The sequence below is a fragment of the Pagrus pagrus genome (assembly GCF_965226575.1).
Source record: "Pagrus pagrus genome assembly, chromosome: 6".
Classification (NCBI taxonomy): Eukaryota; Metazoa; Chordata; class Actinopteri; order Spariformes; family Sparidae; genus Pagrus; species Pagrus pagrus.
Window position 1 is genome coordinate 19,183,070 of NC_140190.1, and position 25,934 is coordinate 19,209,003.

General features: G+C 42.0%; 1 protein-coding gene across 3 annotated transcripts; it reads left to right on the plus strand.

Moving 5' to 3' along the window:
- Nucleotides 1–1,452: 1,452 nt before the first annotated feature.
- On the plus strand, nt 1,453–25,766 carry rubcn (rubicon autophagy regulator). 3 transcript variants are annotated; one of them, XM_084354334.1, is made up of 22 exons: nt 1,453–1,664; nt 3,504–3,657; nt 4,100–4,183; nt 5,804–5,963; nt 6,160–6,266; nt 6,665–6,896; nt 8,788–9,192; nt 9,847–9,894; nt 10,609–10,701; nt 11,210–11,325; nt 11,424–11,622; nt 12,397–12,504; nt 13,428–13,502; nt 15,943–16,003; nt 16,242–16,374; nt 16,472–16,617; nt 17,298–17,362; nt 17,639–17,877; nt 19,220–19,281; nt 19,388–19,541; nt 19,730–19,823; nt 22,750–25,766. In XM_084354334.1, exons 1-22 carry the CDS (start codon nt 1,627–1,629, stop codon nt 22,881–22,883), a joined length of 2,907 nt encoding a protein of 968 aa, XP_084210460.1. In that variant the 5' UTR covers nt 1,453–1,626; the 3' UTR covers nt 22,884–25,766. The 3 variants fall into 3 exon arrangements, with proteins under 3 accessions (XP_084210460.1, XP_084210462.1, XP_084210461.1); XM_084354336.1 differs by lacking the exon at nt 13,428–13,502; XM_084354335.1 differs by lacking the exon at nt 9,847–9,894.
- Nucleotides 25,767–25,934: the final 168 nt, after the last annotated feature.

A 25,934-nucleotide genomic window follows, 5' to 3' on the forward strand; every position in this document is an offset into this window, starting at 1 on the left:
ACTTCGTGTCACTCAGGACAGGGAAGGAAGTGTTGTGTAACCACAGCGGTCATTCGTGCTCTGTAGGATCTGTGTGTGTGTGTGTGTGTGTGTGTGTGTGTGGGCTACACAGGGACAATTACTCACCATTCAGTCATACACAACCACGCCCAGCAATTATTGTTGATGGGATTTACTGTAAGAGTGTGACACTACTGGCTCCCTACTGCCATCAAGTGATACAACTGGTTCATGTCAGTAGAGTCCATGGAGCTGAGCGATAACTCAAGACTTTGGTGCCATCTTGTGGGTTTGACCTGGAAGTGCCTGCCAAAGTTAAAATACATGGTCTTTTATCACACAACACAAGATGTCGATGAGCTGTTTGAATGTCTCACTACCAGCAGTTATCTCTGATAGAGCCACAGGTTCGGCAGTGAATAGTGAAGGAGCACAACTCTGTTCTGATTAAAGGGTTTACATTTCTCACCGTGGATTCATTTTGAGATTATATGTTTTAAGTAATAATTTCCTCTGATGAATATCAATAGGACATAATTAGTTAAAACACAGGAGGAGGGATTACATTTAGCTTTTCCAGTACCAAGGCCCTTGTTTTGTGTATGATGGCTTCCTGTCACAAGAAAGTAACAGATCCATCTAGAATGATATTAGTTACACCGGTGCTTTACCTGCCATGACGAATCAAATCAACTTTACTAATACAGCCAAAAATCACAATCACGTTGCCTTAGTGGGCTTTACAATCTGTACTGTGAGCGACGTCCTCCATCCTTAAACCCTCAATGCGAGTGAGGGAAAAACTTCCCATATTGAAAAAAAAAACCTTTTAGCTGATATCTGATACAAGAAAATTATAGAAAATATATGTGAAGAATGTGGATCCTTGGCATGTTTTATTATATTTTTGATTTATTTATTTGTATGATTTTTTAAAAATGGTTTAGTATGTGTTCAGTGCAAGCTGTTCACACAAATTGCCCCTGGTGGGATTTATAAAGTTGTCTGAAGCGACTGAGGAGGCCAAGGCCACATGACCTCCACTCCCCTGTGGTGACCTGGAAGAGGGCAGGCCACACAAGATTGTCAGCCAAACAAAACAAATATCAGAATGTATAAAGATTTAATTTGTTTTACAGAAGTACAGATAAGAGGACATAGTAAAACAGAAGAGAGCAATGATCCATCGGGGCCTAAGACGTTTTACTCACTTCATTAATTTAACAACTTTAGTTACAAGTTACAACTTTTCAGATTATATGATTTTATGATGCTCCTAAAGGTGACAGGAGGCTATCAGGAGCAGGGTGAAGCATTGTGGAGTTGAGTGTGAGTGCAGGAGCTGACCTCCTCCAGCAGGTGGCAGTAACGCGACACTGAGAACGCCAGCTGCTGTTGAAGCCTCGTGAAGAAGGACGACGCCACCGCCCACTTGCTCATGCGGCCTCCACTGTTTTGATTCACAGCCCGGACAGGCAGGGCAGAGATGGCAGAAGACTGGAAGTCCGGGTAACTCTTTCAAGCTGCCCTATTGCTGGGTTAAAACTCCGTTTTCCCTTGATAAGACACAGGTAGTTATCGGGGAAGCTGGCAGCTGTGTACGGTACTCGATTCCGGCCTGATGACATGGAGATCTCGGCAGAGGGAGAGGCGGAGGAGCTCAGGTGAGAGTGACAGCCTGGGCTGGGCTGCTTAACTTACCCGGCTAGCTGTGCTAAGAGCGACTGTGGTTATAAAAACAACACAACTAGATACCGTACCACTCAGAGTCCACTCGCTTGTTAAACAAAGACGACAAGAAATTACTTTTCGAGCTGCAGCTCAACTTAAACTGAGCTATTCTAGCAATGTTACAGAGATAGCTCGCTAGATAGCTAGAGCGCTGGTGGATTACTGACGCTGGAGTGCTAGCGCTAAAGCTAGGCTAGGCTAACCTGACATGTCAATGTTTGACAGCTTCGACCGGACAACATTATCTGCGAGGTTTGTCAACCCGGCTAATATGAAAGGTCAACTGATTGGCTAATTACTGAACGTTTTGTTTCATCAAGGGAATCCGTACATGCGTTTTGCTAACCGCTAGAGCAATTAGCGTCAATAGTGTCAAATGTTAACGCAAGCTATCTCCTAGCTAGGCTAGGTTGTGCTAACGGCTAAAGCTAGCTGTCAGGTGACATTGCGATGTGTCGCTGATTGTGTTGTGTAGATTATTCACACCCTACTAATGGAAATAATACTATGCACCTGTTGTTTTCCCAGAGTTATTACATTATTAGCATTTGTTAACACGATTACTTGAAGCGTTTTGCTCGGAGGAAATGCTGCATAAGATCACTAACTTTCTACCGAGTTGGCTGCAACAACAATGTGAACGGTGAACATACAGCATACATACTGGTTCAATATCAGTAGTGTGTGTAATGTATCAGTAGTATGAGTGCTTGTTAGGATGTTTTAGATACAGGTGTAAACATACACACACACACTAAGCAGAAAGAAAACAATCCTTAACCTCAACAACCTCTGAGCCTTATAGAATTTCATGCCATGATGTCAAACAGACACACACACACACAGACACACACACACACAGACACACACACACACACACACACACACACACACACACACACTGTGGACCATGTTGTCTAACACTCAGCCTGTTTACATGATGTGATTTAATTAGTTAGCTCGGTGGCTGAACTCGTGATGCTGCTGCTTTATATATAAAGACAGGCTTGTTGTGTTATTTGTACCTTTTCATTCTGACAGTCTCTGTTTTCTCTGTCTGAGGTGATGGTTTAAACTTCAATACTTTATGTTAAGAAGCTACTTCTTGTATCTTATAATGCATTAAAGCACACACCACATGCTTAAATAAAATATATTGTGTCAAGTGAGTTGAATTACCCTATGTTCAGAATACACCCTCAAGTGTTGGTGCAGTGTCACAGGACCCTTTTTTTCCTGTTGCAGCTATGTGACTAGTTTTCAGTGGTGTTCGGTTTGAGTGCTGACTTCAGGGGAAAAAGAGGAGCATATGAGCCGGAGCTTTATGGCTCTGAGGGATTGTCACCTGATATAATGTTGCTTTGTATCAGACACTCTTGATACAACAGCGTTTCATAGCTGTATCCTAAAGATAAGATTTGACTCGCTGAGAAGGACTTGCAACTTGTTGTTATGTGGATCAATGCCAAGTGGCTCCATATCAGCCATTGTGGCTTGTAATACGGGATATCAATGTTGAGACTTTCTTCAGGGAGTGGGACAGTGTCATCTGTTTAGCCTCAGATGTGGTAATACTGCATCTAGCTAGGTCATTGCAACTAAAATGCTGAAGACTTGATTTTTGATAACAGGAAAAGTACTTTTGTTCACGTGAGTAATGATTCAAGCCACAACACTGCTAACACCAGCATTTCTTTACCTCCTTCCTCATTCCTAAACCTCCCTTGTGTCCCCCTGCCTCTCTCCTTCCTGCTGCCCTGTTTTCCTGACAGGAGGGAGCACTGGAAGCTGCTGTCCAGCCTGAAGACCACGGTGGAGGGTCTTCTCTCCACCAACAACCCCAACGTGTGGTCTCGTTACGGCGGCCTGCAGCGCCTCCACAAGGACATGAACAACATCCTGAGCCACGGCCTGAAGAATGAGCAGGTCAGAGCTCAAGAGATCTGATTTATTTGCTTTTATCCAGTCTCTAAGCAGATAACTGATCACTTTCTTCCACTTCTGGATGATTTGCAGGACAACGCTAGCATTTGTTAAACTTTGACCTGACAATCTGCATGTTGGTTAGTAGAAACAACATGTGTTTGAACATGGAGGAGTCAGTGATTTAAGGTGTGTCCCATAACCCCCCAGTATTCACATATGACCCATGTTACACCTGTAGCATCCCTGTCTGCTCTGGTGCCTGTCGCTTTATTTACTGAAATAAATGAGTATCAAACTGGTTGGAAACCATTTTTTCATTGATCGACTAATCGTTGCAACACAACATCAGATGGGTATTAACAGCCATTATCGGTTGACTTTCCTGTTAGCTTACTGTGTTTGTTGAAGCCGGGATGTGCTAACAGCTTGGTTTGTGTTGCAGGTGTACTACAAGCAGAGAGACTACTGGCCGTTTGTGTGGTGCGTCCGCTACATCAGCCCCCACCTCGCCTCGCACGTCGAACAGGTATGGTCGCTGCCAGCCATGTGCAGTGTTGTTTTTAAACATTTTAATGTTGAGTCAGCACACAAACTGTTGTTTTTCCTCATTTATATCTCATTTAACAGTGTGAGGTAGACCTAGAGCTGTCACATTGTGAACTGACTTTGCAGTTTTCATTATGTTACGTAGCAGTTGGCGTAAGTGATCAGGACTTTACTGATTTGAAGTTAATGTTGAGGAGGAGACAAATGTGATTACAGTCATGTAATCACATCTGTCTGTGTTGCTCTTGAACATAAAGGAACAAAAAATGACAGCAGTTGTAAAGTTGACTGTGATGAGCCACAAATGTAATTATAAAATGTCACCACACAGGCTTTGACCCTTATGCACAGCAGTTTTAATCATCACGAGTCAGCTTGTTGCTCGTCTGTTTCAAAGCTTAAATCAGTTTGAGTTTTTGAACCTTTCAGGTTCCATATTTACTGCAGGAGGTGGTGGGGCTGGTGTGTTTCAGTTCTTTAATTCCTATTTATACACAACAAAAGGTCTGATGCCTCTGCGTTTTATTCAATCTGATAATTCAATCTGATGATCAGCTGTCCTCAATATCAGGAGAGCGTACAGCGTTTTCCCTTCGGTTTGTAGAAGACTTACGTGCATGTATTTGGTTTTTGCAGCCCCCCCACCCCTCATCACACAGTGAACAAGCCATGCTTTATTTATCTGTTACGTTAAATGAAACATTTTATGCTCAGAAAGTTGTATACATTTTTCTCTGGGGTATCAAATATTGATATTTTTCAAGGTATTGTATGTGTCAGCACTAGCCTCGGTGTTATAATGGTATAGAAAACCCTTGAATAAACTCCTGATTTACTTGTGAAAACATAGGAGCTAGGCTGCAAAGCTAATGACTTACATAATCCATACACTGCTCAATGTTATATTTTGGCATTGGCAAATATGTCTGTTTGCTCCACCAGCCGCTGTGGCAGGAAACTGACTCATTTAACTGTTAATTGTGTGTGACAAAACTTGTTGGAGAGTGAAAATGGGTAGTATGAAACTCTCAGACTGCTGCCAAATAGTAGTTCCTTCTTTTGCAAAGTCGTAACATGCAGTGTTTTTATTGTCGTGAAGAACACACCCAGTAAGTAGTTAAAGTTAAGTTAAGTTGTGCAACAACAAAAGGATTTACAGTAGTTGGAGTTTAATTATCTTCATTTCAGCCTCTGTTTCTGACCAGCAGGGATTACATCGCTCCTGACCTTGATGTCATTTTTATGTGACGATTGGTTGTAGACGTCTCGTCCTCTAGTTTGTTTTCTCCTCACTCCCACTCAGTTTAGACTGTCAGACCTATCGTCTACATCAGAACTGTATCTACACCATTCCCACATGGCTTTTTTAGACAAATAGATGAAGTATCATCCAAACAGGCAGACTTACTTTGGCTGCAGAGAAACATCAGTATGTCGGAGTAAATACAATCCCATGATGCAGGCCGTCATGCTGTTTTACCAGCAAACCTGCTCTTTATAATCAGATAAAAAGTGTTTGTCAGTCTGCCAGCTTCTTTGCCAATCTACCTCTCCCCTCACAATATGTTTCACAACTCTCTCTCCCCCCCCCCGTCCTTAGTTCAGTCACCTGGAGCCTGTACTGAGCAGCGGGATGAAGAGTGCTGGTGAAAGCTACAAGGCCGAGCGCTGGCTGCTTCACAGCTTACAGGTTCACATGCTGTCGGCTCAGCTGCGACCTCTCCTCCGGCACCTGGGACACACGCGTAAATACTTTAATGGTGAGTTTCAGTCGAAGTGTATACGAGAGCAAGAAGCAGCTGAAATGATACTTTCTGTTCCTCCTCCTTATTATTTCTGTCCTTCTGAAAGACTTCTCACTTTCATTTCTCTTTGTCTTCACTCATGTCCATCCCATTATTTATCTCCGTCATTATCTTATCTCCTCACCGCTCTTTGTTTGTCTCTGTCATTCAGATGATGCCTTTCTGCTGAGCGAGCCCCATGTGACCGCCATGTTCCAGTGTCTGGAGGCTGTGGAGCAGAACAACCCCAAACTGCTGGCCCAGGTCGACACTGTCGGGGTGGGTGAGATTAAGTCTACTTAGCTGCATTTATGTGTCATCCATGATAATTTTTGTTCTAAATCTTTTGTTCATCATCTGTTCATGACTTTTTAAGTTCATGACATGATCTCTGTTTGTTTGTTTTTGCATTCTGTGTATTCATGTCTTGTGTATCTGTTTTTGACATTATGTTTTATCACTGTAATTATGATAGAAACAGATTTAAAATGTAAATACAAAACATGAATACAAAAATATTATCATCAGAGGAGAAGGAGAAGAAGATGGTTATTTTATTAATTATTATTATTAATTATTTTGGTCTATAAAATGAGTGAGTGTTGTTGTCTCAACCCCCCCCGTAGAGGGTCTCTCAAAACCTTAAATGTTTTTCCCTCTCCCTCGTCACCTTCCAGCTGTCCCCTCTGAAGGGCCCTCCGTGTCTGGGCCTGTTGAAGAGCCAGAGCCTGTGTGTGTTGCCAGGTGCTGGAGGGGCTTGGAGGAGCGCTGACTCAGCTTTCAGAGGAGAATCTCTAAATCGCCGACTCACCACCTCCAACTGCTCCCTCAGAGAAGCAGTTGCCACAGGCCTCAACTCTGGGAACACTACGGGGGGCGGATCCCAAAACGGCAACAGCAACAGTACAAGTGAGGAACGGGTGGAGGATGACACATGTAGTTTTAATCATTTCATGCTTTTAATTTGTAGTATCTTCTGATTCAGCTGAAGGGATCAAATCACAAATCTCAGCCGACAGATTAATGTTGGACCAGACTTCACTTATTAATCAGTTTAAAGCTCTGGTCTACGATCTGAGAAAGGTTTGAAAAAAGCATCCCCCCACACACACACCCCCCTCCCCTCTGTGCTCCTTAACCCCTCCCCTCCGAGCTTGTATCGCTCTCCCCTCGGAGTCCCGCGACACACCCCCTCCGGCTACAAGCTTTTTTTTTTTTTTCTCATCAACAAACTTTATACCTACCGCAACAAGCTTTTTTTAATTTTTTTTCTCTTCAACGAACTTTATACGTCCCGCAACAAGCACCAAGAGCAACAAACCGGCAGAAACCAAATACAGCCCAGCTTTGAATGCGGAGTAACGATGTCGGATTCACAGATAAAGTTATTACAATGCACGTTGAAACTCACGTAAATCTTGTAAGTCATTACAATGTCCACAGCTAAGCTCCACAGCCAAGCTAGCGTAACGTCATTAGCATGCTACAGCTACGTTTCCTTACAGCTACGTAATAAGTTACAACAGCTAAGTTAGCCACTTCTAAAAGTTACTGAGGGCCAAGAGACTAACAGATGCTGCCGTCAGCTTTCATCACAACGATCGCTTCCACATTGTGGCTGAAAAACAATCCTGTGTGTGTCCCAGCTGCTGTTCGGTGCTACTCAGACTTGTTGTTAGCTTACAATGCTAGCATAGAGGCTAACGTCTCCGTCGAACAAGTAAACAATTGTTGACAATACTGCAGCGACAGGCACGTCTAATAACACAGAAACAAACTAACGGCAGATCTCACAGTCATAAGCAGCATCAGCATGAAAGTTTTCTGTGTCACAACATCCACAATAGAGACGAAGGTTACCTGCTCAACAGAAACGCCGCTGTATCAGCACCGGGTCCATATCTTCACGGACCTTTCGCCACCGTTCAAACGATGACCCATGTTTATTCGGTTTGAGCCCTCTTTGTTTCACATCTCCGGTGTGTATCTTTTCAGTGACAGACTTTCTTTCTTTGACTCTTTGTGGTGGGGCGAGCAGAGGCAGCTGAACTGCTCAGAGCAAAACAAACCTCTTGTCCGCTTGTAGTTTCAAATGCGGAAGTGGGTCGGGACCAGACGTGAGCAGGAGCAGGAGAGTGAGCGAGGATTGGATCGGAAAATTGATCCAATAGGAGCCATCCGGGCCGGATGGTTCCTGTTGGTCCATTTCTTTTCAGTTTTACAGACACTAGAGAGAATGGATTTTTTTGGTTCCTTTTACTCTCCACATTGTGTAGGTGGTACTATTGGGTCATAACCACCATCTAAATGATGTTAATAATAACAACAAATCTTTCAAATCGTAGACCATAGCTTTAAGTCGAGGATTTTAAGTGAATCATGTGAAATGTCACTATTTTGTTATCCGTACGTTCAGGGCTATAGAGGGTGGGGTTGGTGGATGGCACCATGAATGCGCTACAGTTTGTATGTGAATAGGCTGACTGACTTACCCATACAGAGGCCTGATTGTTATTGAAGAATGTGGTGATACAGCCTCCAAAACTCAACGTCCTGAACGGGCTGTGCTCACCAAAGTAGATAAAACTGTTTGAGAGTTGTTTTCCTCAACATATTTTAACATTAGTGTAATTTTTTTAAATTGAAAACACAAGGTAAACATAACATCTATAAGGTAACTCTAGTACTCTCCATTCCACATCAGCCGAACTTGAGCAAATGAAAGGGAAGTGACAGAGAAGCAGGCCTGTAGCAGCATTTGTTTTAATCCTTCTCACCTCCTCTACCTGTCCTGTTGCAGACACTACCTCTCCAGTTAGCAACCTTGGAGCTCCCTGGGTGTCTGTGACCCAGCCAGGGGAGAGCGATCGGGTTGTGACGCCCCCTCCTGGCTCCGTCTCAGTTCCCTGCATCTCCCTCACCTCGCCACAGCCCGAGGCTGGGGACTCCTGTGACTGCGACTACGACGATGGACCTGAGTACCTGGCTATTGGCAACCTGGGGCAACGCAGTCGCCGAAGCTCCACCCACAGCAGTGAGCAGAGCGAGACCCCGGACCTGACCCCGCAACGGGGTTCCCTGGTTCCACCCCCGCCCCCACCCAGACGCTCGTCCTTCTCAGAGGGTCAGAGGGGGCCGGGCCGGGGGTCCCGAGGACATACGCGATCATTTTCTGACACGGGGATCAATCAGAAACTCAGGAACGGTGAGTAAACTCTGAGGTAACTTGTGTGACATCGCTGGGCTACCCTCCATCTATTTGTATGTTAGTTATGTTGTATTGAATTATAGAGGTTGAAAGGAAACTATTCCTATTTATTTCTTTAGTTTTTAAAAATAACTTCTCTAATGTAGACTCTAATGCGTATTCGTGCGTTAAAGCAGTAATGCATTCCTCGTGTTCAAACTGCAGCAAGTGTTGAATAATCTTGTCCAGTTGTACCTTGTGTGTACATTATGATTGTATCATAGGCAGACATGTTACATGAGAGTGAATATAATACATACTGAAGTGTTGAACTTCAGTTTTCTTTTACAGCTACTAGTTGGTTTATGTCTTCCTTTGTGCTACGTGTCACAGATTAAAACGTATGGTTAGAAATACTTCCTGTAAACATATCGGATTAACAGCTTTTTTTTGTTTTTTTCACAATATTTGCATGAAGTGAAGGCGTGAATTCGATGGGGCTGCACCGATATAGTCTGAGTTATTTGTAGCTCGGCCACACTTCCTGTTTGAAGGCTTCTGAATTAACATCTCTATTCTCTGCTCACTGTTTCCTCCTCTTGGCTTGAGGTAACTTTCTCTCCTTCTGCTCTATCCCTCTCTCTTCTCTCCCTGTTTACGGTTTGTGCGAAGGCGGAGGCCACCGAAAAATCACCATAATAATAGAAGATCCGGTAGCAGGTTGGCAGTGCAGTTCCACTGTGCTCCATCATTTGACTCCCCCCTACCCTCCTTCATTTATCTCCTGCATGCTGATGAACTCTCCACAATTCCCTTCTCATTTCAAGTCTTGCCTTCAGCTCATAATGTCTTTTGGTGTTTGACCTTCTTGTTCAAACAGTTTTTGTTCGTGTTACTCAGGTCAAATACCCAACAAGGCCTTGAATCACCTCTTTTACTGTTCTGTTACATATTGTTCATGCACACATTTTTCATCATTATCATGAACGTTGTATATAAACTGTAGTTTTCTCCTGATAGGAATACAAAATATACCATTTTCTCTAATGCCACAATTTAACAAATCCTTGTGTACAGAGATGGAACAAAGCAGATGTTTTCCTGTATTTGTTACACGTAGAGGATGTGGGCGGACTGTCAGAAAAGTACAGCTGTGCAGTGTAATACAATATAAAATAAGCTTATTTAAGTTAAAATGAGAATTCAATCACACTTCTCCACCAACGAATACATAGTGTATCACTTCTGAATCTTTAAAGTCCTGAGCAGTCATGCTTTTCTTTCTGCATGCATTCAAATAAAACCATCTCCATAGATTCATTTATTGTTTGACACAGAAATCAAAACAGCCTTTAATCCTCTTTATATATAAATGAGGACGCATGTGGCATTTAAGTGAAGACAGGCCTTTAACATGGACTGTTTGTCTGTCAGAATCGGCAGGAGGCGACCCTATGAAGGACTACGGCTCTTTCTCACCTCAGTGCAGTGATGCCAGCACCCCCGGGTCCCTCTACATGGAGTCTCGTGAGTTTTACTGATTTTGTGTTTGCAATACTTTTAAAGGTTTTGTCGTAGCTATGGTTACAAGAGTAGGAAAAAGTGCTCTCAACCAGTGATTGTTAGATGTTCGAGGAAGGTGCGAGTCAGTCCACAGCAAACTTCACTATGGCAGGAAGTCTGACAGGAAAGCTGACGTGAAATGTGTCTTGAAGAAAAATTAGTCTTCCGTTCCTGAATGTGAATGTAGCGAGCCGAGCGTGTCGGCTGATCCATAAACATAACACTCTGGACTTGAGCAGGAAGGTCATAGTTAGGTCAGCGTTTTATTGGACACAATATTTATAGCTTATCTGACTCAATGAAGACTTTTATGGTTTGGATGGTAAAATATTTTGAAAGCATGAAGCTGGCTTTTAGCAGGATTTTTAAAACAAAAAATGTATATATTACATTAAAATCCAACATAAAATGCAGTTTATTGTAACTGTTTCTGCTTTGTGTATTTTCTGTGTTCTCGTTTTGGTCTTTTCAGATGGATCCCAGCACAGCGGCGTTCCAGATGGGATGTTCAGGAAGCCGTCAGAGGGTCAGAGCCTCATCAGCTACCTGTCAGAGCAGGACTTTGGCAGCTGTGCTGATCTTGAGAAGGTCAGGACTCATCCATTTGAACTCAAGAAAAAACTAAACTAAAACTACAGTTCTGTCGCATTACTGAAAAGATTTCTAATTCCCTCTGTGTTTTGTAGGAGAATGCTCATTTCAGCATTTCCGAGTCCCTCATTGCTGCCATCGAGCTGATGAAGTACAACCTGCGGCGTCAGGAGGAGGAAGGCGAGGAGGAGGGAGACAGCGACTGTGAGATTCAGCAGCTCAAACAGAAGATCCGCCTTCGGAGGCAGCAGATCCGACGCAGCCGCCTGCCGCCCTGCGCAACCTCTCAGCACAGTAAGGCAACGCTATCAGCTATTGGATGGAAAAGAAGTCCCCTGTGTAGAAGCATGATGAGTTTTCTTCATGTGATTCTACAATGACTAAGAAATTAATAGTTGATTATATACATACAAGAATACATCCAGGTAACTTTCACAAATATGCTTTTTTTCTGTAATGGAATCTAGATTATCAGAGTGACTTCTTCCAACATCGGTCAAAGGATCTTTTAATTGCAAAAATAGGAGTGTAAACACACATACAAGCCAGAGAGGGCAAAACATGAAACAAAAAGATGGCTTGCACACTGCAACCAATTATTTGATAGACTGTCATCTACTTGGGTGCATTAAATAATATTGAAATTGGAGCCCTGCAGTGTGTGAGCCGTCGCTTTGCTTCTTGATCTTTTAATTGACCATAAATGTCATCCGTTAAAAGTGAATAATTGTGCCAGCTAACTGCTTCCCAGCGGTTCCCAGCTTGGACTTCATGGTGATTTGATTCCAGTTTGACGTATCTGTGCAGCCAACTATGTCCCCTAATGTATTTCAAGGTCCATCAGTGCAGATAATCATGTGGGAAATGCTGTGATCTGTGATGGTGCAAAGTCCTGTCAAAAACTCAACAACTTTCTGGCATGATAAAAATATTTTGCCATGAATTTTACCAGGTTGGGTCTTAAGAGTTTTGCCAGTCGATTAGCTTAGCTGCGTCTCCATGTCAATTGCTGCTGTTGATTTCTGTCTCATTCTTTGTTTTGCTTCTCGTCTCCTTCCTCTCCTGCAGTTTTCCACTCCACTGACAGCGGAGGCTCTAGGAGGAGCTCTCAGGACTCCTACCAGGGCCTGTCGGACTCTGGCTCAGCTGAGGAGGTGGAGGAGTGCGAACTACGAGGTAGAGAGAGGGAATGAGGGAGCCACTGGGAGAAAAGAGCAAAAAACCGAATTTGATATTTTCGATTTTCGCTACTAATTTTGACCGAACATCTTTAATCCTGGCACGTGACTGCACATTTCCGTTAGTTTTGCTTTTTACTTGATGATGAACAGGCTACTGCTTAAGAAAATGTTGGCATCTACATTGGGAAAAAAAGTATTGCATTTTAAAATTTTAAATGTTTAAGAAGCCTCTAAAGAATTCATTGTTTGTCTGTGTGAATGACTTTGTTTCTGCCTCGGTCATAATTCATAACCTCATCACCACACTTGCTTCATGTTGCTCACCAAGCATGTCACGTTTAACTCTGGACCATAAACATGAAGAGCATGAAGTACAAAAGTCACAGTAATGAATGTCTGCAGTGTTTGTGACTGTAAAATGTTTTTATTAGAGTTACTTATTCATACAGACGATCATGTGAGTCAGGTTATCTAGGATTTATATGGTCATGATAACTTGATAGGGCGTGTTTGGTCTGGGGAAGCTTCTGGTTTATTCTAGGCAGAGTTTACTAGGATTCATTTTTCTCCGAACTAAGAGAAAAGACGTCAACTGCTGTTTAGTGTGACAAATGGTAACTGAGAGTCTAATCACTAACATGTAGACGTTTCTGAACATGTATTGCTTTGATACTATTAACATGGGTTGTGGGATTTTAAATGTGCATGTACTTAATGTATTTGACTGTTTGTGTATATCTGCACTGCGGTGTGAGCTCACAAACTTTGTTGTATCTTTGAGCTGTATAACTGCATGACTTGCCCTTGTACTGCATCAGTGCAGTACACTGTGACGCCGACACACACAGCTGTGGACTGTTGAAAATGTGTGCGTGCTTGTGGTGACGGTCGTGCTGAGTGTTAGTTTCTGTCCCTCAGATGGCTGTGAGGGTCAGTCCCTGCTGGCGGTGTCTCAGAACGGCCTCTCCCTGTCACTCGCCTCCCTCTTCTCAGGTATCTGCAGGCAGGACGGGTGGGCGAGGCTCCACAGCTACACGCAGACTGTTTACTGTGGTGTTGCTCCTCTGAGAGGAAGCTGGTGGCTCCACTCCAAACTGAGAATTTCTTTCTTTTAATGCCTCCTGCTAAACTTGGTGGCACTTCAGCCGTATCTCTGGCCATTTACACTACTTGTACTGATTGATTTATGTTTAAAACTTCCCGTGTATATAACTCCCAGTAAATTTTGCAGATTAATCAATAATGAAATAATCATTAGTTGACTAAATTCACTTTTGAGTTTGCGTGGCTGCATATATGTACACTTGAAGTCTTGCAGTACCATCTGATGAAAGGGAATGATAATATGATAGCCAGTTTTTTAAATTAATTTTTTATCTTTTTACTAAAAATGTGACTTTGGATTAGTTTACTAATGTATTTGAATGCCCGTTTAAAAGTCTCCTGAGGACTCACAACTAGCTGTTTAATGATAATATAAACAGTTCTGGACAGAAGCTATGATGAAGTATAATGGACAAAGACAAAGCAACATGAACCAAGCCATTACTGGCGCTGTGCAAATGTGCATGTTCCAGATCGAGCTGATATCCAAACACCAGAATACTCCACGAGATGATCAGGATGAACAGTAGAAGTGTTCAGTTCCTGTATTCATTAACATTTTTTGAAAGTTGGAAATAATCCAGAGGCCAACTGTTAAACTTATTTAAAAACTGTTCGGCTGTTAAGAAGAAGTTTTTACACCCCGTTGTTGTTGATGTTCTTAAGATGACAAGATTAGTTTCCTGGTACGGCCCCCCATTCATGTAAGAACTGTTTCAACGCAGGGCAGGGAGCACTGTAAGTTCTCAGTTTGGAGACGAGCCAGCTGCCTCCTCACCGCAGCTGAATTGTGCACTTGGCTGTTTGTGTTGATGCTTGTTGCTCAGTGCTTCAGGGTTTTGGTGGTGCAGCAGGACAAATGTGCCTGGACTTGTTAGAGTTCAGGGAGGAGACAAGTTAACAAGTGTCTGTGGTGACTGTAACTACGGGAATTATTCACTAAATTCATTCATCCATCATCCACCCCATTAGTCATTATTCCACTCCAGTGAGAATGAGGTGTGATTGCTGTCACATTCACTCCCTTCCACCTTGTTGCTCCTCTTTGAACAACTGCGATTCTGTGTTGTGGTTGTTTATGTCAAAACTTAGCACCGAAAAAGTGAATTTATTAGCCGCACACAAGCGGTTATGTCTGAGAAATATTATGAACATGGCTGCAGCTAATTACTGTTGGACTAATATCACATTGTGATGCAGTATGAAACCAGATATGCTTGGGATTTTGGCTGTGGTAATATTGTGATCTTGATAAAAATGTTATGTTTTAATGTCTTATTATATTCAACTGTCTCAGCTCCGTCAATTGAATGTTGAATGCATCTATCCGGCCTAATAATCCCAAAAGATTCGTACTTAATGACGAATTCCTTTAACCAAAACCCTTAAACCTAACCAAATTGAACTAAAGCTAAAATCACGTGTACGATTGCATTTCAGTGCTGATTAGATCAAGATTGTGCTCTAACAGACTGCGTTCTTGCCTAATGCCAAGAAATATTCCTCCTAATCTGAATTAATCTGCACTAACTGTGCTGCAATTACACCTCGCTCCTCTGGACACAAGATCAATCTCCGTGCCCTGTCTGCTCTCGTGTGCTTTTTGCTGTGGCTACTGATGAAAATCAGCCCGTGTCTGTTGTGTCGCTAAACTGTAAATGCAAATGAAGTCCGATGAATGACAGATTATGTGAGATGATCCTCACACACTGTTCAGACCAATCTGACTATTGTTTATACAACTATTACATCATTTTAAAATCATTCCAATGGGAACAGTGTCTGCACATGAATGACAAAGGGCACTCGTTGAGCCGTGCAGCTGAGTAACTTGCTCATCCAGCTCGAAAAATCTTGCCAAGAGCTTTGACTGACTATAACCCAGAACTGCTCTGAATCCAAACATTGTTTTAAGGTGTTGATCTTCTGATAGAAAGAAGCTGTTACATTCACACAAGCGTTCTCCTGTCCTACCAAACCTGTGCTGCTTATTGTCTTTGCTTACATGTTGTTTGTGGAGTGTGAAATATGGCAGAAATGCTCTGCTTCTGAATGTGTCTGGCTTTCGTGCATGTTGTCTGCTAAATTACATTTAAAAAATGCTTCATGTGATGCTGCTTTTAGGATCAATGGGAAGAGATTGTCGTCTTTTAATTTATTCTCTCAAATGATTTCGTCTCAAAACATTGAATGCTGCTTAGCTGGAGCAAGTGGTGCCAAATTAACGCTATGCACCAGCCAACTGCTGCTTCATTTCCAAATCCATCCATAATGTGACAGTTATACCAACTCTACAAGCTGTATAACTTTATTTTACTTTGTCTTACAGATGCAGACATTAAGCGCAGCGTCAGCTCTAGCGGCAGGTCTTTTCTCAGCTCAGAGTCCATGTAAGTCACACAGCCACTTCCTGTTTTGCTTACTACTGATGATAAATGATGATGTCATTTTGCAAGAATATTAAATCCAACAGGGACTTAAATCCTTAAAACCACATAAGACTTTCAATATTTCTCATTTTTGAGTTCATGTCAGTTCTGTGGATCAGTGACAAACAACAAGTGAAAAACTTGTGTATAAAAAAAGTTGTCCTTTAAAAGAATTTTCTGTCCCTCTGTGTATTTTCAGCTCTCCATCCTTCCTGCAGTCTAACTCAGCTGAGTCAGTAGCCATGGGTTTACTCAGGCAGTTTGAGGGCATGCAGCTTCCTGCAGCCTCGGAGCTCGACTGGCTGGTTCCAGAACACGACGCTCCACAGAAGGTACGACATCTTCCTTCACAGATCAGCAGTTCTCCACACATGGCACTCCTTCTGATCTACACAACTAAACACACTCCACTTCTTCACTCCCCCGTAGCTGCTGCCCATCCCCGACTCTCTGCCGATCTCGCCTGACGATGGCGAACACGCAGACATCTACAAACTGAGGATTCGGGTCCGAGGCAACCTGGAGTGGGCGCCGCCCCGACCGCAGATCATCTTCAACATTCATCCCGCCCCCAAGTGAGTCTTCCCCAGGTTTTACCTGCCCTCACTGACTTTCTCACTTTCTTTTTCTTCTTTTTTATTTTGTTGTTCACTTGTTCCTGTTTTAATCTCCCATATTGTTGCTGTCGTTTTTCCTGACACACATACAAACTTAAATATATAAAAATATTTGCTAATGAAAGGCAAATCACAGCGGAATTGGTGGGTGATCTTAAATGATGACGTTAGAAGTTTTCTGTTTCGGAAGTGATAGTGAGACTGCAAGTGTTATCTTATTATGTGACTCCTCTCATGGTAACTGTATGGAGACAAAAAATAAGCAAAAAATGTGAGTCTCCTCTGGTTTCTGGTTTTGCATCCATGGCAAATACAGCTTAGATAAAAAAGCTTCCAAAAAGAGCCAGAGAGAAACAACATCTTGCTCTAAAAGTAGAGAAAATTAATCAAATTTAGCAAGAGCACAAATAAGCAAAAGACCAACATAAGTGGCTGTATGTGACATAATTTATGAAATATGTTTGTTTTTCTTAGTATTTTGGCATAAAACTATTTATGTACCTAAATATTGATCAGATTGGTGTCGATCCAGTGGGCCATGTCTAAAGTTGTACGATGCATATTCCCTTTAATAAAGAAGAACACTGTCTGCGCTCTTTGTGCTACAAATGTTACTTACATGTTTTGTTCCCTGTCAGGAGGAAGATAGTTGTGGCTAAACAGAACTACCGCTGCGCTGGCTGTGGCACCCGCATCGACCCAGGTATGTCCAGCAGACCCCAGAAACACACACATAGTAGTAGAGTAAGTAGCATCACAGTACTGAATGTCTTATTCCCATTTACAGTTTCAGTTCTTGTTTTCAGTTTAATTTCACAGGTGCAACTAAGAAACTTGCTTTCCAACTTGACCAGCTGGCATAAAACTTTGTGTTTTCCTCTGGCATTTCCCTTTATGTGTAGAAATAGTATGCAGAGATACTTTCCTTCTTGTTCAAAATAATTTGCTTCAAAATCTTGTTTCTGCTTCCTGTCCACAGATTATATCAAGCGAATGCGTTACTGTGAATACCTCGGCCGCTACTTCTGCCAGTGCTGCCATGAGAATGCCCAGGCGGTGGTTCCCGGCAGAGTTCTGAGGAAGTGGGACTTCAGCAAATACTACGTCAGCAACTTTGCCCGGGACCTGCTGAGCAAGATCGCTGGAGACCCGCTGTTCAACCCTAATGACATAAACAGTGGCCTGTACAAGAAGAACAAATCTCTGGAGGCTGTCAGGGTGAGAAATAACACATTAACACGATGAATGCAAATGTTTGGCTGCGTTCATTTCTCTATAACATTAATTAGAAGGAATCCCACCCTAATGACCAGTTTCAATGATGTTTAAAAAATTAGCTGATAAATGGTGTAATTTAAACACCCGCTGTCGACGGAAATTACTGTGGGTCCCTGAGCATCAAGTATGCTAATTGTAAAAATAATGACTCTTAACTTGTGACTGATTTTCTTCCACCTAAAATACTCAAATTATGTGGGTCGCAACTCAGAGTGAATAGAGCCATTTATACAAATGATAACCAACAGTGAGGTGATACTGAAAAGGGCACTTAACCTGTAAGTCTCTTGGAGTTATTGCTCAGTGGATACAAGACTGCCTGACACATGCAGAATATTAAGTATTACAATTTAATCTTACAGCAATCCTTTCAAAGCAGTGACATGAGAAATATATTGCATGTGTCTTTGGTTGATAGCCTATAACCACTAATTTAATCTATTTTTAATGAAATAGTCAATCTAACTTCATTTCCTGTGCGCCAATTAATTTCATTTTGAATTCAGAGCCTCTTATTTCTACAACAGTGTGATGAAGTTATGTGTTTAGGCAGAATTGCAGATGGACTTCTAATAAGCATGGAAGAGGAGGATATCGAGCTAATGCCTATTAATGTCGAGCTGAAATGGAAAATTACTTTTTGATCATTTTACATTACGCCCACGGTCGACATGTTGTGCTCCGATTTAACAATATATGACAGACAATTACAAAAAAATCCATTTATTTGTATTTTTGTGAATCAAAGTCCAGTCATGTCTTCTCTCTGTTAAACAAAATGTCACATGTGCTTACGTAAGCTTGAACCAACTAATTCAACCAGTAATATCATGTCATCGACCATCAGTCAATCTTCAACTATAAGTGGTCCTGTGCTGAATAACATTAGGTGTAGGATGAGCTTGTGGCATCACGTCACGGCACTTTGGATTGAGGGGAAAAAAGAGTTTTAAACCTTGTTGTAGGGCAAAGTCACCAGACCTTTTCAGCAGTCGGTGATGATACACCTGCTGTTTTTGTATCAAAGTAAATATTGACAGTGAAGTTATGGCCAAGGTGGCTGCTGCGTGGCAAGACTTACCTATAAGGACTTTGGTCAGAAGGCAGTTTATACCTACTAGCAAATAGAAAGAGGGGACTTGGATGTTTGCTGACCTCAGTCAGCTGGCAGGGACACTGAACACAGGGACACTTCCTGTTCTTTCCATCATGTATTAAACTGTGTGTCTGTCAGTGAACGTTAAAAGTAACAAGATGATGTTTTCTCCATGTTCTTGTTCAGGTTCTGAGGGTGCGGCTCTTTCACATGAAAAATCTCTTCAAGACCTGTCGCTTTGCTAAAGAGTAAGACGTCTGCTCGTGCACGTTTTCTTTAAGTTTCATAATCATTTCAAAATCTTCAAGTACAAAAGTACAACATCAGCAGTGTGTCTCTATGTGTGTCGCTCAGGGTGCTGGACCAGTTCGACAGCCTGCCAGGTCACCTGACCGAGGACCTTCACCTCTTCTCCCTCAATGACCTCTCTGCTGTGCGCAACGGTGATCTGGCTCCCCGAATGAAAGAACTACTTAAACTTGGTACCATGCACGTAGATGGCTGTGTGGTAAGATAACCATCCGCTTTTAAATGTGGAGTTTATCCAGTTATAGCAGTGAGAAAACACACAATTGAAATACAAAGTGAGCAATCATACAGTATTAAGAATCGCTTCAATGTCAGGAAATAACCAGAAATTCCCATCTTCATCTCACGCCTGTCTGTTTTCTTTCTCTTTGCCACGAACTTCCCCAGCTGTGCCAGGCGAAGGGCTTCGTGTGCGAGTTCTGCGGCAACGACAAAGATATCATCTTCCCCTTCCAGCTGAACAAGTGCCAGCGCTGCGAAGGTGAGCCCTCTCTGCCGGTGGCAGGCCTGGGTGGCTTGAGAGCCCCCTCCCCCCGCCCCTCCTTTCCACTTACCTGGAGAGACTGGAAAATCTCCAATCCTCGTAGGCTGGCAAAGGCCCTCTCCAAAGACAGGAGAGAGGGGGAGGGAGGGGAGGAGGACTTAGAGAAAAATGTGAGCCAGGAGGTGAAGGGTGGAGAGGAAAAAGGGGACACAGCAGAGGAGAGACAGGGAAGAGGGACAGAGTCGGAGAGGGAGGAGGAGACAAAGTGTGATAAAGAAGATGGAGGAAGGAAGGTACATAGCAAAAAGGGGGGAAGGAGTAAGGAATTGGGAAGGGAAAAAGTGAACTTATTGAAGGTTCTTCACATAGACAGACTAAAGAAGAGCATCGCTAAAGGAGACAGAAGTGACAGTGAAACATGCAGCAGCGTGGAAAGTTTAGATGAAGTCGGACAAGAGAGGAAAGGACGTTGGAAGGTGTCAGGCTTAGCAAGTCTTGTCAAAGGATTCTCAAGAGATATTGAGGATGAAGGGAAGAAAGAAGTGGAAGAGGAAGAGGAAAGATTTTTGGACAAAGCGGACAAAACGGGAACTAAGGAGGAAGGAAAATCCAGGAAGGAGGACGAGCAGAGTGATGACATTTCAGAAAAAGGACAAACAGCTGAAACAGAAAAACCTGGTGCAGTCGAGAAATTTACGAAACTGTTAAAACCTCATCGGATGTCTGGCGTTTTCTCCAGAGCGAGGAGCAGGGCAGAGTGGGATAGAAGTGGGGAGAGTGATGACAAAAGAGAGGTAGATACCGAGGAGGAAGAGCCGGCCTTCACTACCCGGACTACCTGGAGAGGTCGGAAAACGCGCAAAGCCATGAGAGTAACCAAAGGCAGGAAGAACAGGGAGGGGACAGAAACGGAAAGCAAGACAGAGAGTGGAGGAGAGAGTGCAGAGGTAGATGATTGCAGTGAGGAGGATGGAGGGCAAGAGTGAAAGCAGTATACAGTATTTCAAACGGCTCAGGCTCAAATCAGCCAAGTTAAAGTTCACAAAGATGCTGAAAGTTTCATATTTAATGGATCGGCTGGATAAAACAGTATCTTGTATTTGTCCAGATTGAATTATCTGATGACTTCAGGATTAGTTATCGTCAAGAAAAGTCCACTCGTTTCACATGTTTTCCTCAGAGTCTGTAAATTTCAAATACTTTTTCCGTAGGGCTGCACAATCTCAACTACACTGACAGTGCTGAATATTTTGGCAGATTAGACAGTATTTTTTTACGAGAACTAGTAAATAAGTGTTTAAGTAACGTTAATAGGTTTGTCTGTACAATTAATGTGATGCTGGGGCTGGTTAGCTTAGCGTAGCTTAGCTTAGCCTAAAGACTGGAAACGGGGAAAAACCTACAGCCTGGTTCTGTCCAGAGATAACAAACAAGATCACTAATTAGCAGGTAATATCTTGTGTGATTAATCTGTACAAAGCACCTGATTATAGAACATCAGGCTGTTGTTTAACGGGGAGCTGTGCGCTGTACTATTTCTTGCAATGACGTCCTTGTGGTTGTTGCCTCACATTCAGCAGAGAGATATAATAATAATAATAATAATAATAATAATATGAGAGTGAACAACTCTGCATATTTCCCTAAATGTTGGAAATGTTCCTTTTAAGTAAGAGAAATACAGAGAGGTAGGACTGCACAAGTTGAGCTTGGTTTGATTCTGACTTCCTGATGTATCACTGTTTCGCACATTTCAACCATCTGCTGGTTTGAAACATTTTCCACACACTGTTCTCATGTAGCTCCTTGCACTTTGGTGGTGTTGGTATTTCTTGTATTTCTTCTTTATTTCTGATTGTTGCACTTTGGTGGTGTTGGTATTTCTTGTATTTCTTCTTTATTTCTGACTGTTGCACTTTGGTGGAGGGTAGATATTTGGCACCTGTTTGGTGGTGGATGCCTTTGGCTTTGTGTGTGTTGGTGTTGTGATATACAGCTTGAGAACGGAAACTGAAGCTGTCACCAGTGGTTTAGTTTCCTGTCGTTGGTTCTCAGCTCTGTGCGGCTTTTGACTCGACCACAGGGATGATAAATGATTCCAGCGCGGTGTATCGCTCATAAACGTTTACATTTCAGTTTCCTTTGGACGATTGTATGCATAGTCTGTTAAACCTGTTTGCCTTGAACCAGTGGAGGAGCCTATTTGTTTTCCACTCTCGCACTACTGTAGCTGATTCCTCCCCTCTTCCTCGATCTGAGAGGAAACGTTGCCTGTTGTCACGCTGCCTCATCTGCGATTGTTTTTAAGCCATTTATGTGTTTATTTAGATTTTTTATTGAAGGAAGACTGATATGTGTCAGAATGAATGTGTAATTTATGCTTTTAGTTGCTTTCACATCTGCCTGCTATTTATTTAAGCTTCATCTTCATGTGAACATGTAATAAACACCATTTTTGAATTTGAGTTTCCTGTCATTTCATCTACATTTCATTACATTTAAAACAAATACTAAGAATTTCAGACATAGACTGCACTCATAAGTATCTGTTAGAGCAGATAAGTTGAGACAGAAGAGTTTTAAAACACTCCTCAGGGAGAATGGGATGAGTCTGAACAGGTTTAGGGTGGGTGTTTCTCAGGATATCAGCTTTCTCTCATACCTGCTCTCCTTCTGCCTTGCTGCCTTCAACTTCTCAGCCTTTTATACTTCCCCTCTCACCCTGCCTCCCTCAGGTCTGATTGTGATTGGCTGAAACATCACATGTCATCTTCGGTAAACTGGTTAAACTGGTTAATCTCTGTGAACACTGCAGTGTTAGGTTTAGCAGATGAGAGCTGTAAATGATGTTATCTTCATCTGTGTGTTGTAAATGTGTGTGTTGTCACACCCCTGACTCTTCTGTTTTTTTTTCTCTTTTCAGAGTGCCACGCGTGTTACCATCGCAACTGCTTCCGGGCAGGTAAAGACTGCCCTCGATGTCAGCGGCTGGCGGAGCGGAGAGAAAGGATGACCCGCAAAAACATGGAGGAACAGGAAGACGAGGGCGGTGGGTGACCTGTGGTTGGTAACAGAAGAACCTCAGAGATTAAAGAAGATGAGCACAATGCGACAATGATTGTAGTGACTTGACCACCCCTCTTTCCGTTCCAGTCCTCTCAGACCTGGGTGACAATACTCGCTGCAAACAGATGTTTTGATCTCATTACATTGCCAGATGTGCAGGTTTTACTACATCAGGGCATCAGGTGTGTTGGTGCCTTCAACAGGAACATGTCTCATGTTGATTTTCAGATGCTTTTAGTGTAAGCTAAGCCCCTTTCACACATGCACTTTACTCTGTGAGTACCGGCAGTTTTTTGTGTCCGTGTCATATTTGAATTGGAAATTTTTGGGGTTGATTTTCTATGAAAATGAAGCTACTTTTACAGAGAAGTAGCTCAGGATCCACAGTTTACCATTCAGAATTTCTTTAAGGAAACACAGCAACTTGACTTTGGTTAATTCTCAATATTTAATTCCTAAAATATTTATTAAATTGGATTTCCTTGCTCATAACAAGTAATAATGTAGGATTTGAATTTTTTTATACATTGGCGCCACCTAGTGGCAGTATCAAAAAGTCATCAAGGCAGACACCAATCCCTGTTGCTCCAATTTTATTTAATTTTTATTTTCCACCTTTTTTGAGCACTGAACAACACTGAAAATCAACACTGAATTGTTCTGTATGAGAGAGTGTGAATGACAATATTCGCCTTACGGAGGATATTTGACCGCAGTCATGTTGCAGATACATTAAATGTCTTGGCACTTAGTTCCTCTGTTATATATTTAAGATTGAAGTAGATCAGAAAAGTAAGTTTTTGCTCAGACTATTGTACCCAGGTGTGATATTTCTCCTTCCTACAATTGCAGCTTTTGGCAACTGCTTCAACTCTGGTGATTTTCTTGGCTACTGGCTTAGCTGAAGTTTGTTTTTATGACGTAAAATGGCAGGATCTATTTTTGAAAAGAATCAAATAGCCAGTAAAATCTTAGTTTTCTTTTTATGATTTGACTGGTGTTTCAGTGCCGATACTGTATTTGAGCAACCCTGTCCTTTATGTTGAGGTGTTTATTTTAATTTGAAGATTTTTTAACTAATCATTTAGTTTCCCTGCTCCTTACTGTCTTGTTTTAAGCTATTTTAGCTGCGCTTATGTGCCTCTGGGACCAATGAACTTAGACTGGAGGAGCAAGTAGAGTTACATTGGAAAATTAAATTTATAGACAGACTGGACTTCAGAAAGAGGTTTCAGTGTCAGTGCTGCAAATATTTTAAACAAAACTGCAAATGCACCATTTCTGTGCTGCTTTGAGTGAGTGTGTGTGTGTGTGTGTATATGTGTGTGTGGTTACTAGAAAAAGCTGCGTGAATAAGAGTGTGTGTGTGTTAGTGTGTGTGTGTGTTCACACATGTCTACCTGCTGTACATGCAGCCATGCACAGGTGGTTTGCACCAGCCTAATCAGCACTTGCCTGTTTTCTAATGTTGTACGTTTTGGAACAATAGAGAGAGAAAGAGTTGAAGTTAAATGCACTGATCTCGTCTGTTGTTGTTGGAGGGGCGAGTTGGGACGTCACTTTTTGGGGATTTTTCTAACGTTTGTTTTTGAGAACATGAACTTTCACCTTGTAATGTTTCTTTGATGAAGCTCCTGTCACCTGGGTTGCAGCAGGTTGTGGGTCCACATTTAAAGAGCCTCAGTTAAGTAGATAATAAGTAATACTCTTTAAAATCATTATCAAAGTAAGACTTTTGGAAGAGCGCATACCTCCGCCAAGGCCCAACAGTTCCCTTTAATTCAATCAAGCTAAAAAACTAATTAAAATCTGCTGGATTCAGATTTTAATTTGGATCAGCCACCTGAATACGCTGCATCTGTTTTTCGTTAAGATGCATTGTTCCCCGGGAAATTAACGAAATTTTCGAAAAATGCCCTACACTATCTCACCATGTTCAAGAAAGTGAGGAAAAACTCCTGTATGCGTCCGTTTATCGGGATTTGCACCAGAAGTTAATGGGATCTATTCTGGGCTCAACCAAACAGCAAACGGACACGAGCGTAAACATAATCTCCTTGGCGGAGTTAAGAATTAAATATCAGTTGATTAATTATTGATGGATTGATTGATAACAGATATTTTCTTGCTTTCTTGCACTTTTAATCATCTGGTGCCCCCTCAGATTTATCCTCGGACCTCTTAGGTTTGGCACCACTGATCTTGTATACAGTTAAGAGATACTTTTCGTCTGTTATGGCTTAGTTGAATGTTTTGAGAATGCCTCATTGCCCATGAAATGCTTAATCACAAATGTCTAAAAAGTGACTCTTAGTGAATTGTATTGACAATAAAGTGTATAAGTGGAAACAAATGAATTAATGAAATTAATGCAATAGTTAATGATAATAAGGAAGTTGTGGGCAAACTAATAGGCAACCCTCTGTATTAATCACACGTTAGATTTATTTCTTGGGTTCTGGTACCAACCTATTAATGGATAAGTGCACACCATCCTCAACAGGCTTTGCTTTATGTGTACAATCCCCATGAGATGGTCACACTGTCAGGAGACAATACTTAAAGCAATAAATGTGACATTCATGTCCATAAACCGTTAGAGAGACAAACTGCACCCGTGTGTTTTGAACAAAACACTGAAGTCTTCATCTCCTGAACGAAGTGACCGCTGAAACGCCTCCTCAACTCAGCAGACTGTTTGTCCTTGGACTGCCTTTAACACGGAGGCGTGCGGTGGTTTGAAGTGCACTACAGATTAAAGTGTCTATTATTAAAAATGTTAATTATTGTTATAATTGTGATCATTATGATTATTTGTGTTCATTTGCCTTTGTTCTGTAATTATGTTGATAATAAAAGACTGGCCAGACTGTTGATGAGGGTTCTTGTTTTTGTGTGCTGATAGAAAAGTTGAGTCAATAAGACTTTTTAATCATAAATAATGCTAAACTGAAGCAGGGCTGTATTTAACAATTATTTTATTATCTACTAATCTGACTTTCATGTTCTGGATTATTAATTTGGTCTTTATAACTGCGAATA